This window comes from Hemitrygon akajei, chromosome 6, assembly GCF_048418815.1.
Source record: "Hemitrygon akajei chromosome 6, sHemAka1.3, whole genome shotgun sequence".
NCBI classification, from domain to species: domain Eukaryota; kingdom Metazoa; phylum Chordata; class Chondrichthyes; order Myliobatiformes; family Dasyatidae; genus Hemitrygon; species Hemitrygon akajei.
The window spans coordinates 97,012,354-97,025,842 of NC_133129.1; the positions used below are offsets into that span (position 1 = coordinate 97,012,354).

General features: G+C 45.6%; 1 protein-coding gene across 1 annotated transcript in view; it reads right to left on the reverse strand.

Annotated features, from left to right (window-relative positions):
• LOC140729327 (retinal guanylyl cyclase 2-like) overlaps positions 1 to 13,489 on the reverse strand; it is a 76,649-nt gene that overhangs the window by 50,268 nt on the left and 12,892 nt on the right. Inside the window, exons 4-7 of the mRNA XM_073048961.1 lie at positions 7,823 to 8,177; positions 6,692 to 6,776; positions 5,300 to 5,396; positions 3,631 to 3,771 (exon numbers count right to left, since the gene is read on the reverse strand). Coding sequence (XP_072905062.1) covers positions 3,631 to 3,771; positions 5,300 to 5,396; positions 6,692 to 6,776; positions 7,823 to 8,177 — 678 coding nt within the window. The remainder of the gene's footprint in view (positions 1 to 3,630; positions 3,772 to 5,299; positions 5,397 to 6,691; positions 6,777 to 7,822; positions 8,178 to 13,489) is intronic.

Below are 13,489 nucleotides of genomic sequence, written 5' to 3' on the forward strand. Positions count from 1 at the left end.
ATGTGAGGTCAGAAAATGGGGAGATTATTGTGACACACTCGGCCTGTCATCTGTGGGAGAAATTTCTCCAGTTTCTGGAGCTGAAGGTGCAATTTATTGGTGACTGTGGCGCAGTGTGCTGGGGCTGGTGGGGGGCTGCATGCTGCACTGTTGTGTGTTGCAATGCTGCAGGCCGTGATACACATGCAGCAGTGTTGTGTGCTGCGGTGCTGAGTTGTGGCATTGAACACTGGTTAACGTCGGACCAATATCTAGAGGCAAGGATGAATGAACATAAAATAGGGGTTTGACGGATTTGTATTCAAGAATTTTAGTAAACTTTGTGCAACCTCTCACTGGGCTTGTATACAAACTTGCCTCATTAGCTAATTCTATTAACAGCCATGTGACTCAGCAGTGAGAAGGCACCTTTCATAAACAGTATATGTCTAGGGTTGGTAGGATTTGGGTTTCAACCAAACAGGAACGTTGGGATGTTGCAGGGAAGAACATTGAATGTAGGGATGGTTGACTAAGTATACCCTAATGCACAGTTATTGCTCACCAATGACTAAGGAAGTATATTTACCAATAGTTCAACTTTAACAAACAGCTAACAGAAAAACAAAAGGGTCCATTCCAGTTAAATCAGTCTGACGTGCAGATAAACGTTGGAGCTCATTCCCGGAGTAGTTGGGTGTATCATTTTACTCACGCTGAAAGACATTGGCTGCAGTTCGAACTTCACTGGAAGACCATCTCGAGTGAACTGGCTAACTTAGGAGTATTGGCACTTCCTCCTCAGAACCATTCATATGCACAAAGGCCTTCTTACAACGGGGTCTCTCCTTCGGTCGGCATTCTGTGGCATCTTCCTTTGTACCCCACTACACAGCTCCCACCAAAAGACCCCAAACCAGCTTACTGTCCTTCAGAAATCTGATCCTGCCCAGCTCTCTCAAACCTTCCACTGCATCCCACCAGGCAGAAAGTTAAAGCATGTACCAAGGCAATCCTGATTGGCTGACACAACATTCCTAAGTTGGACAGCTGTACCTTTAGCCAAAGTCAAAACACTCTTACTAGTACGAAACACTGCTTTTGCAGAAAACTGATAAAAATAAAAATACCTAAAGCATAGCAGTAGAAATCTTAACCAGAGCATTACATTTTAAATAAAACACCTGTCTCTGTAGCAAAGACCTGGAACCCACTGGACTGTTGCAGAAAGAAACATGCGTACCTTCCAGGAAAGAGACATGTCTCTGTACCCACTTTGGGTTTAATTGTGGCTTATTCTCCACTCTGACCTCTGACTTCTTGACTGCCTATCATCCCCCCTCCCCCCCAGTCCTCTCCTCCTTCCCTTTCTCCTATGGTCCATTTTCCTGTCCTATCAGATTCCTTCCTCTCCAGCCCTTTCCTACCCATTTAACTTCACCTATCACCTTCTAGCTATGCTCCTTCTCCTACCCCCACTTTTTTATACTTGCATCTTTCCCTTTCCTTTTCAGTCCTGAAGATAGGCCTTGGCCCAAAACATCAACTATTTATTTATTTCCATAGCTGCTATCTGATCTGCTGAGTTGAATGTGCTGATTTGGGTTTATATGTGACTCCCAAACCTCCAAAGACGCGGTCGACTCTGAAGTAGCCAGATACAGTCCAGTGGTTTAATTACCAAAGAGTTTTGTTAACAGCAAGCAAATCCCACAGGTCAATAAACAGTTATTTGTCTCCCTGCAGTGGACTCCCTCCGTAACCAGAACACTGCACTCTGCATCTGTTACCCATTTCACCACCTCAATGTGCTGGTGTGTGGAATAATCTGTCTGGATGGCACGCAAACCAAGATTTCCAATGTATCTTAGTGAACGTGACAACAATAAACCATTTCACAGTAGTGCAGCGGCTAGTGTAGTGCTTTACAATGCCAGTGATCAGTAGATCTGGGTTCAAATCCTGCCACTGTCTATAAGGAGTTTATAACTTCTCCCCATAACTTTCTTCCAGATGCTCCGGTTTCTTCCCACATTTTAAAAGATGTATAGGTTAGGGTAAGCAAGTTGTGGGCATGCTATGTAAACTTGTGGACTGCTCCCAGCACAATCGTCAGACTGTGCTGGTTGCTGATGCAAAATGATGCACTTCACTGTATGTATCAATGTTTCAACATGAGACAAGCAAAGTTAATCTAATCTAAATTAGCAATAAACATCCCACAATGATAATTAACTAAAGAGAATATTTCACAGTTACTAAGACAGGGTCCACCAGAATAGCGTTCAGTCCTGGTTGCCTCATTCATTACAGGAAGGATTGGAAGCTTTAGAGAGGGTGCAGAGGATATTTACCAGAATGTTGCCTGGATTAGAGAGCATGTCTTAAGAGGAAAGGTTTCTCTTTGGAGTGAAAGAGGTTGAGAGGTGACTTATAGAGGTGTACATGCATAGAGTGATCAGCTGGCACCTTTCTCCCAGCTAACACCAGAAAACATTCTTTAAGATGATTGAAGGAACATTTAGCAGGTACGTCAGAGGTAGAGAGGGTGGGTACATGGAACACATTGCCAGGGTGGCAGAGGCTGACATATTAGAGACATGCCAGAGATAGAAAAGTAGAGGGCTATGGGCAGTGTAGGAGAGAAGGGTTTTGATTGTGGAGTTGATTTATAAAGGTCAGTACAACATTGAGTGTGTCTTGGTAGTGTAGTGGTTAGCACAACAATTTATAGTGCCAGCGACCCAGGTTCAATTCCCACTGCTGCCTGTAAGGAGTGTGTATGTTCTCCCCATGACTGCGTGGGTTTGTTCCAGGTGCTCCGGTTTCCTCCCACAGTTGAAATACTCTCTGATTAATAGGTTAGTTGATCACTGTAAATTGTTCTGTGATTAGGCTAGGGTTAAATCAAGGGTTGCTTGGTAGCGTGACTCGAAGGGCCTAATCCGCGCTGTAGCTCAATAAACAAGTAATAAACAAATTGAAGGGTGGTGGGTTGGAGATACATCTCTGCCAAAGGAGGTGTAAGGTACTCCATCCCTCTGCTAGCCTGCAGGTCACCCTTGGGCAAGGTGTAGAACCTGCTTAATAACCCCCACCCTCCATTAGGGTCACGTGAAGCCATGGGAGCAGGTAATGGGATGGTCGTATGAGCAGCCAGTGCAGATCACAAATCCTGGTTATGTGACCACTGACACCAGGCAGACAATCTCTGAACAGTATTATTAACGGCTGGGGTCACCCATCTTGCAAAGACAATGCCCAGGAGAAGGCAATGGCAAACCACTTCTGTAGAAAAATTTAAGAACAACCACGTTCACTCACGTCATACGACATGCCACATGATGATGATGATGACGATGGCAATGTGAGCTGAAGGGCCTGTTCTATGCTAACCAATACTATGAAATGGGGTTGAGAAAGGGAATGACCAATAACCTATTCAGCTCCTGTATCTTACTGAAGAATGCCCTCATTACTTTAAAAACCTGTCTCAGGTCGGACTCTGCTGAAGACAAACAGTCCCAATTGGCATAGCTCACCAGGGTAGTGGAGGAGGGCTAATCCTCGGGGAATGAATGGACACCAGAGAAGGATGGTTCTAGTTATAAAACACCACTGTCTCCCAGCAATGGAAAGCTAGAGTCTCACCTCATAAATGGCCACGTTCGTGTTCTCGGCTGTGAGCATCATCACACTTTTACCGGAAATGGAGTCTTTTGGAGTTTTTGTACCTTTGAAGTCAGAGATGCTTTTGCCACTGACGCTCACCTCGGTCTCCCCATTGAGTCTCTAGGAGCAGACAGCAACAGTGTCCATAAGTGATTTAACTCCCTCACCCATTGATATAGTTAGGTCAAGATGGTTTCTGCATCATTGGCAAGGCCAACATTTATTCCCCACCTCTAACTGCCCCTTGGGGGGGGGGGGGGCTGAGCCACCTCCATGACATGCTGCCTGGTGTAGGTTCTCCCACAGTGCTGTCAGGGATTTTGAACCAGTGATGGTGGTGCAACAGTGAGATATTTTCCAGTCGGGATGATATGGGTACTGGAGAGGGAACCTGTGGGCAGTGTTGGTCCCTTGCCCTCGTCTCTCCCAGTGGGAGAAGAGAGGAGCCTGGGTGAGGAAACGTAATGCATTTTGTAGATGGTGGTCTCTGCAGCTGAAGAGCTGGAAGGAGGAAGTATTTGAGGGGTGGATGGGGTGCTAATCGAGTCAGTCGCTTTGTCCTGAATATTGTCAAATTTCTCAAGAGTTGTTGGAACCCAGGCAGTTGGAGAGTATCCCATCACACTCCTGACCTGCATCTCTGGGGAGTCAGGGCCAAGTTACTCACCACAGAACATCCAGTCTCTGCTCTACTCTCATTGCAAAGGGAATTATGTAATCCAATTCAAAGTGTGGTTTACTGTCATCTACACAAGTCCACATAAGCACGGGTGCAATAAAAACCTTACTAGGAGCAGCAGCACAGGCACATAGCATCAGATACACAACTTTTGCAAGAAAGAAATAAATCAAACACAAATTACACAGGAATAAACACAATTAGAATGTAAGAAAAAGTCTATTGTGGTACAAAGTGGTTGTAGTTTTGCTATACTCAGGTAGTGATTATGTTTGTGCAGGTTGGTTCAAGAACAGTGGTTGAAACGAAATAGCTGTTCTGAACCTGGAGGTGTGGGGCTTCACAGACACAAGAAATTCTGCAGATGCTGGAAATCTTGAGCAACACACACACACACACACACAAAGTGCTGAAGGAACTCAGTAAGTCAGCCAGCATCTATGGAGGGGAATCAATAATTGACATTTCGGGCCAAGAAGGGAAAGGAAGGGCGCAAAAGCCAGAAGGTAAGGGGAGAGGAAGTAGCACAAGTTGACAGGTGATAAGTGAAACCAGGTGAGGGCTTCATACCCAGCCTAGTTCACCCTTTGCTCGCTGCCCCAAAGTTTGGTGGATTCGCTTACCACAGATTGCACTTTATAAGTGTGCAGCTTCCATCGGGCAGGAGGTACAGAAGCCCGAAGGCCCAAAGACAGACCTCAAAGAAACTTAGCAGCTCAGGCAGCATTGATGAAGGGGAAGGAAGAGTCAATGTTTCAGGCCCAGGCCTTTCAGTCCTGATAGTGAGTCTCTGCCTGAAACTTCGACTGTTTATTCCCTGCCATAGATGCTGCCTGACCACTGAGAACCTCCAGCATTTTGTGCATGTTGCTCTGGATTTCCAGCATCCGTAGAATCTCTTGTACTTAAGTCACAAGGTATCAAGGTGGCACCTGAATGTTAGGCTAATGATTTAAGGACTTCTCTTACCTTCCAACTAAGTTGTGTGTTGATAAACACCAAATCATCCATGCTTAGAAGCAGCTTCTCAGAGCCTCTCAGGAGGTGAACCCTCTGGATATGATTCCTGTGTAAAACACAACGGTACATTGAGCAATGGAAGTTTCTTTGATGCCAGCCCTCCCCTTGGTTCAGTCTGCCTAATGCCAGGCAAGTGAGCAAACAGCCTATCTGGGAAGATGAGGCCTCAGGAACTTCACCATCTTCACAGCCAGACGTTGGATCTGGAGTCACTGATGATTGGAATGGATCTGGATTGGAAATGCCTCCAGAGAAGAATAAGAAAGCCTTTAACTCCAAGTGGAGTCATCGGGACGTTGTGACGGCGTTTTTTTTTAGCAGGCTTTCTTGTTTTTACGTCTCTCAACCCAGCATGGATGGAAAGTGTGAAAGGGAGCTGGCTGGATTTGAACTCAAAAGCCAGCGCTGATGCCACTACACCACCAGCTGGCCACAGCTCCAGAGACCCGAGTTCAATTCCCACCTCCAGCCGTGTGCTTCTGTTCATCAATGATGGGATGTCAGAAATCAGGAATGGTTGGAAGGCCGGAACAGAGGAAGTCAGACATTGCCTGGGAAAGAGAGCTTCTTTTATGGGGAGAGATGGTGAAATTGGGCCTGTTTTCCTTGGAGCAAAGGAGGCCAGTGGGTAAGCAGATAGAGGCTCATAAAATTACGAGTATAGATTGGGGCAGACAGAATCTTTCTCCCATAGGAGGGGTAACAAAATCAACAAAATATAACTTTTGGGTGAGAAAAAGGCGTTTTGAAGGGGAAATAAAAGGATTTTTTAAAATACATTGTTAGGTTGATATCTGGAGCATTTGGTGGTGGAATCAGATAGACTCAATAAGCTTTAGACAGACACATTTATGCAAGGCATTGATGGATATGATGAGAATGCAGGCTCAGGCTCAGGGTATCAGTGTAGACACACATTAGGGTTAGCATAAGTGCAATGAGCAGTCTCTGTGCTTAAATGACACTGTGCTACAATGTTTGCGAGGGGTGGGAGAATCAATGGAGAAGAGAGAGTCAACACCCAAGGAATGCCTCCAACAGAAGATAAGGGAGGTGCAGATTTGCAGAAAGCACATACCACCAGGCTCAAAGACAGCTTCTAACCCACTGTTATCAGACTCTTGGCCTCACAATCTACCTTGTTATGATCTTACACTTTATCACTGACCTGCACTGCACTTTTTCTGTGGCTGTTACACTTTATTGTTATTGTCCTACCTTGATGCACTGTGTAATGATCTGATCTGTATGGACAGTGTGCAGGACAAGCTGTTCACTGTATCTTGGTACGTGTAATGATAATACACCTATAGGAGGTAGAAGGGGATTGAATGAGCAGACCTGAGGTAGTAAGTCAGTACTGCCACAACCAGAATGCCAGCAGACACCAGGGTGAAAATCAGCAGGACAAAGGCAGCATCCACTCCTGGATGGGAGATACAAAAGATCGTTTTTTTAGGTACATTCATTTACTCCAGCTAATGAAACATAGAGCCATTTACAGACACCACTTAACCCAGAATGTGCCGAAACCAAACAGAAGGCTGACCTTCTTCTGTACTTAACTTCCACAACTTGCCCTGTTGGCCTTTTTGGAACTGAAGGGTGGTAGTGGGGGGGGGGGGGGGGTACAATTTCAGTTTCTATGAAGAAAACCTGAGAGGGAGAAAGTGGGAGGCAGGGACTGTGGCAATGTGGGTAGATCTGCTGCCTCTCACCGCCGGAGACTCGGGAGTACAGTACAGGCCCTTTCAACCTGCTGGTCAATCTAACCCTTCTCTCCCATATAACCATTTTTCTATCTTCCATGTGCTTATCTAAGAGTCTCTTAAATATCTTTAATGTAGCTGCTTCTACCACCATCCCTGGCAGGACGTTCCACCACTCTCTATACTTTCCTCCAATTACCAAAGATGCCCTCTTGTATTAGCCACTGCCACCCTGGGACTAAGGTACTGGCTGTCCACTCAATCTATGCTTTTTACACACCTCTTTCTAGTCACCCCTCATCCTCCTTCACTCCAAAGACAAAAGTCCTAGCTCACTGAAAACCTTCCTCAGAGACATGCTCCCCAGTCCAGCCAGCATCCTGGAAAATCTGCTGTGCGCCCTCTCTAAAGCTTCCACATCCTTCCATTTTTTTTCTTTTAGCCATGAGCTTATCTAAAACTCTCTACAATGTCCCTAAAGTACCTGGCTTTAGCACCTTCCACAGCTTTCAAAAATGAGGAGACCTGAGCTGAACACAATACTCCAAGTATGGTCTAGCCAGAGTTTTATAGAGCTACAACATTACCTCGTGGCACTTGCACTCGATCCTCCGACTAATAAAGGCCAACACACCATACAGTTTCTTAACCACCCTATCAGCTCTCTTTTTCTCTTGTATTATTCCTTTTAGAGATACTCTCTGATCCAGGTAGCATCCTGAAAAATGTTGAATTACACAAGGTTAAAATGAAGCGACTTTACCCCCAACGCAGACTTCCTTGGCGTCAAACCAGCAGCTGGCATCCGCGTTGGGAACCAGGCCAAATGGGAAATGGATGGGATGCACAAGTGGCTTCAGGATGCCTGTCGCCAGGTCGATGGAATGTGTGGCTTTGAGTTTGCTCCCCATCCCATCTGTATCGAGCAGCACGTAATCAGCCAGGACCTCTCCGTCCTTGGTGGTGCGCAGCTGCTGGTTAAAGCCATCCAGCTCGATCTCACCGGCGTGCCAGGCCACCGTCCGCCCTGTCACCCACCTGGCTCTGTGGTAGGCCAGCTCGGTGGCCTTGGCCAGGAGGAGAATCGCATTGTAAATGGTTCCAAAGAGCGGCGAGACCTGTCAGAAACAACTCATCAGTTCAGAGGCAGAATTTGGTACTTCATTATTCTCTAGCAAATTTCTACAGATGTATGGTGGAGAGTATTCTGACTGGTGGCATCATTGCCTGGTATGGAGGCTCATCTGCACAGGATTGAAAAAAAAAACAGCAGAGAGTTGTAGAGTCAGCCAGCTCCATCACGGGCACGGGCACAAACTCCCTACCATCGAGGACACCTTCAAAAGCTGGTGTCTCAAGAAGGAAGTGTCCATCATGAAGGACTCTCACCAGCCAGGACATGCCCTCTTCTCTTTAATACTATCAGTTTCTCAGAATCAGGTTTATTGTCACTGAAATATGTCCCAAAAGTGTTGTTTTGTTGCAGCAGTAGATTGTAAAACATATAAATTACAATAAAATTCAAGATTGTTTAATGTAATTTTCAGTACAAAAGTAAAGGAGAATGAAATAATAGTTTCTCCAGATCCAATACAGCACAAAAAAACCAGAATCAATATAAATACATAAAGTGGGACAGATGGGATACGTTAGACAGATAGGATAGATAGACACTTTATTGATCGCAAAGGAAATGACACTGTCACAGTAGCATTACAAGTGTACAGATATACAAATGTCAGAAGAGAAGTAAGAAATAATAAAACAAAAGTTACCTCAAACAGTCTAACAAGAGGTGTCATCATTTCCCTGACTATAGGTTGACTCATTACAGAGCTTAATGGCTGAGGGTATGAATGACATTGTATAGCACTCTTTGGAGCAGCACAGTTGTCTTAGTTTATTACTAAAGTGCTCCTCTGTTCAGTCAATGTGGCATGCAGAGGGTGGGAAACATTGTCCAGAATTGCCAGTGTTTTCAGTGGGGTCCTTTGTTCTACCACAGCCTCCAGTGTGTCCAGTTTGACTCCTATAACAGAACCAGCCCATCTAATCAGTTTATTGAGCCTGTTGGCATCACCAGTGTTGATGCCATTTCCCAGCACACCACCGCATTGAAGATTGTACTGGCAACAACAGACCGGTAGAACATGTGAAGGAGAGGTTGCATATTCCAAAGGACCTCCGTTTCCTCAGGAAGTAGAGGCGACTCTGGCCCTTCTTGTACACAGCTTCTGGTTTGGTGCCTCACTCAAGTCTGTAATCCAGATGCACCCCTAGGTACTTATAGGTCCTCACCACATCCATGTCCTCACCATCAATAGTAACAGGGAACAATATAGGCTGTCTTCCAAAAGTCCATCACCATCTCCTTTGTCTTACTGATGTTGAGTTGCAGATGATTCAGCTTGCACCATTTGACAAAATCCTCCACCAGGGCCGTGTATTCATCCTCCTGTTCTCCCTTATAAACCCAGCTTTTGCTGAGCCATCAGAGAATTATATACAGATTGTATGTCCATAAAGTGACATGAGGTGGCTGACAGAAAATGTTAGAGTCATAGAAAAGTACAGCACAGAAATAGACTCTTCAGCCCATCTAGTCCATGCTGAATCATTTAAACTGCCTACTCCCGTGGACCTGTACTGTGACCATAGCCTTCCATACCCCTACCATCCACGTACCGATCCAAACTTCTCTCAAATGTTGAATTTGAGCTTACATGCATCATTTTCATGACTCTCTGAAGTCGTTTCTCCTCATGTACCTCTTAAACTTTTCACCTTTCTCCCTTAACCCAGGACCTCCCACCCAACCTCAGTGGATAAAACATGCTTGCATTTACCCTATCTATACCCCTCATAAATTTGTATGGTAAACATATTTTTTAAAAGGTGCAAAAAGAGAGCAAAGTAGGGAGGTAATATTCATGGGTTCATGGAGTATTCAAAAATCTGATAAAGGACAAGAAGCTGTTCCTAAGATGCTGCGTATGGGTCTTCAGGCTCCTGTACCTCCTCCCTGATGGTAGTAATGAGAAGAGGGCAGGTCCTGAATGGTGAGGATCTTTCATGAGGCACCACCTTTTGAAGATGTCCTCATTGGTGAGGCGGGTTGTGCCTAATTATGGAGCTGGTTAATTCTACAACCCTCTGCAGTCTCTTTCAATCACGTGTGCTGGATCCTACATCCCAGAGCAATGCAACGAGTCAGAATGCTCTCCACCGTAGATTCTTGCAAGGGTCTTTGGTGACTATATCTCTCAAACTCATGAAGTCATCCTCATTCCACCTTCAAGGAAAAGAAGGTGGCATCCATCATTAAAGACCCCAATCACCCAGGACATGCTCTCTTCAAATTGTTACTAGCAGGGAGGACGCGCAGGAGCCTGAAGACAATTCAACAATTCAGGAACAGCTTCTTCCCCGCTGCCGTCGGATTTCTGAATGGACATTGAACCCATGAACACTACCTCACTACATTTTTCTCTCTTTTTGCACTATTTATTTATTTAACTTAGAGATCCAGAACAGCACAAACAATAACACAGGATTCCACATCCCTGCTCTCTTAATCTGACAGTTGTGCCCTGTTAGATTTGAGAGATTAAGACGTGACTATCCTCTATGTAATGCGATTATTTCATATAAACACTTTGGTTTAATTTATGGCCACAGATTTAACTCTAACTCTGAAACAGGCCAGGCAGCCGTGTAAGGAATAGCTTCATGAAAATTAGTGAATAGATTTATAGCTAAACTTGCAAAAGGTTGCAAAGACTTGTAGAGCCTTGTGACAGCCCAGTCCATCATAGTAAAAGCCCTCCCAACTGTTGAGCACATCTACATGAAATGCTGTCACAGGAAAGCAGCATCCATCATCAAGGGCCCCCATCACCCATGACGTGTTCTCTTCTCACTGCTGTCATCAGGAAGAAGGTACAAGAACCTCAGGACTCACACCACTAGATTCAGAAACAGTTACTACCCCTCAACCATCAGACTCTTGAGCAAATCCCAAAGCTGAACTGTTCCCACAACCAATGGAGTCATTCTCAAGGACTTGTTATCTCATGTTTTTGATACCTATTGCTTATTTATTTATTATTTTGTTTCTCTTTTGTTTTTCAGTTTGTTGTCCTCTGCCCTCTGGTTGGACCTGCCTAGTTGGGCAGTCTTTCATCGATCCTGGCATAGTTATTATTCTATACATTTGTTAAGTATGCCCACAAGAAAATGAATCTCAGAGTTATATATGGGGACATATATGTACTTTGATAATAAATTTATTTTGAAGTTTTTGAACTTTAAAGATTAGCTTTATTTGTCAAATGTACATCGAGGCATACAGTGAAATACATCATTAGCGTCAAATCAAATCAAACTGGAAAAAACCCAGATGTCCCACTGTGAGAGAATGGACTGAGGAAATAGTTAAGATTTCATCATATGAACACATGTTGGGAAGAATTAACAGTGAGGGAAAAGTGCAAGACACGTGGGATTAAGTTTAATTTAAACTTAAATTAGAAGTTTTTTCTGTTTTATATGTTTTCCTGTCATGGGATGGCTGTGTAAATATGCTGTACTGTATTGTGCTCTATGATATGCTGTGCTGCTTTGTAAAATAAGAATAAATAATAATAAAAATTTGAATTACAAAAAATCAAATCAGTGAGGATTGCAATGGGGCAGCCCTTAAGTGTTATCACGTTTCCAGTGCTCACTAACCATAACTCGTACGTCTTGAGGAAACTAGAGCAGCCGAACAGGGTCACGGGGAGAAGATACAAACTGCTTACAGACAGTGGCAGGAACTGATATTACAGTTGAGGCGGTAAAGCCTTATGCTAATTGCTATGTTTCCGTGATGCTCACTGGAACTGTGAGACAGGGTCTATCAGCTCCACCACTACACAGGGATGACGGAGGTAAGGTCAGGAGATATAAAATGGAGGGAGGTGGGAGTGAACAAACAGCAGGGCGCATCCTGCAGTGCAATAGCTTTCTCTCTCCAGTCAGTGGGGGGGGGGGGGTGAAGAGGAGGGGGGAGAGGGTGGGAGGGACAGGGGGAGAGGGAAGAGACGGGGAGGTGCGGAGTGTGGGAGGGTGAAGGGGGAGTGAGTAAAGGGAAGAAAGGAAAGGGGAGAGAGGGGATGGGTGGAGGGGGAGGGGAGAGGGGGTGGGGGAGATGGGAAGGGGAGGGGGGGAGGAGGAGAGGGAGGGGAGAGGGGGAGTGTGGGAGGGTAAAGGGGAAGGGGGAGTGGGGAAAGGGAAGAGAAGGGATGGATGGAGGGCTGGAGAGAGGAGAGGGAGGGGAGGGGTGAGAGAGGGGGTAGGGGAGGTGTGAGAGAGGGGGGTAGGGGAGGGGTGAGAGGGGGGGGTAGGGGAGGGGTGGAGGGGGAAGGGGGAAGGGAGGTGGGGGAGAGAGAGTGGGAGGGGAGGGGGAGAGAAGAGTCATAGAGCAGTAATTCACAGATACAGACCCTTTGGCTCAATCAGACCATTCTGAAAACTTATCCCACCCAGATATTTTCAGTTCCCTGTGCTTGGTCAATATCCCTTTATGCCTCACGTGCACCCTACCAAAGTGCTTCTTAAATGACAGTACAGTATTGTTACCTGCCTCAGCTACTTCCTTTGGAGGCTTGTTATACTCACCACCCGCTTGGAGAAAAAGTTGGCCCTCGGATCACTTCCCCCCACCCCCACTGCTCTAAATCCTGTAGTCTTGGACTCCCCTACCCTGGGGAAAAGATTACTGTCCACCTTGTCATATTTTTACTATTTCTCAAACATCTCTCTTCATTTTCCTACATTCCGAGGCATGAAGACCCAACCAGGCCATGCTCTCCATATAACCCAGATCCACTCATCTCCATATAATCCCAGATCCATGTAAATCGCTTCTGCACTCTTTTCAGTTTAACCACATCTTATATTCCAGGTGAGGCCTCAGACAACCGAGACAATTGTGAGATAACCCAGTTCCTATAATGTAATCAATGCCCTGACTGACATGCTCAACGATTGACACTGGGAATAGGGGCAACGCAGAAGATGGGACAGAGGAGTTGAGGAGGTTGGGCTGGAGGGAGAGTGAGCCGGACGATGATGACAGAGACCTGGCCAGAGAAAACATGACAGTAGAGAATAGTCATGGAGCACTGAGCCTGAAACAGACCATTCTGCTTAGTCCCTTCTACCTTCATCCATACTATACCCCTCTCATCCGTGTACGGGTGGGTCACAGGAAGTGTGCAGACTTCACCACAGGGATCAAACCCAAGTCCCTGAAGCCCTGCCCTCCTCCCCTCCTTTGCCCCTCGCCCCTCTCTCTCTCCACTTTCCCTGTCTTCTCCATCATCGACCTTACTTTCTCAAACTCTTCTCACTGTATCTCCTTCTTTCTGACTCTGTCTCTATCCCT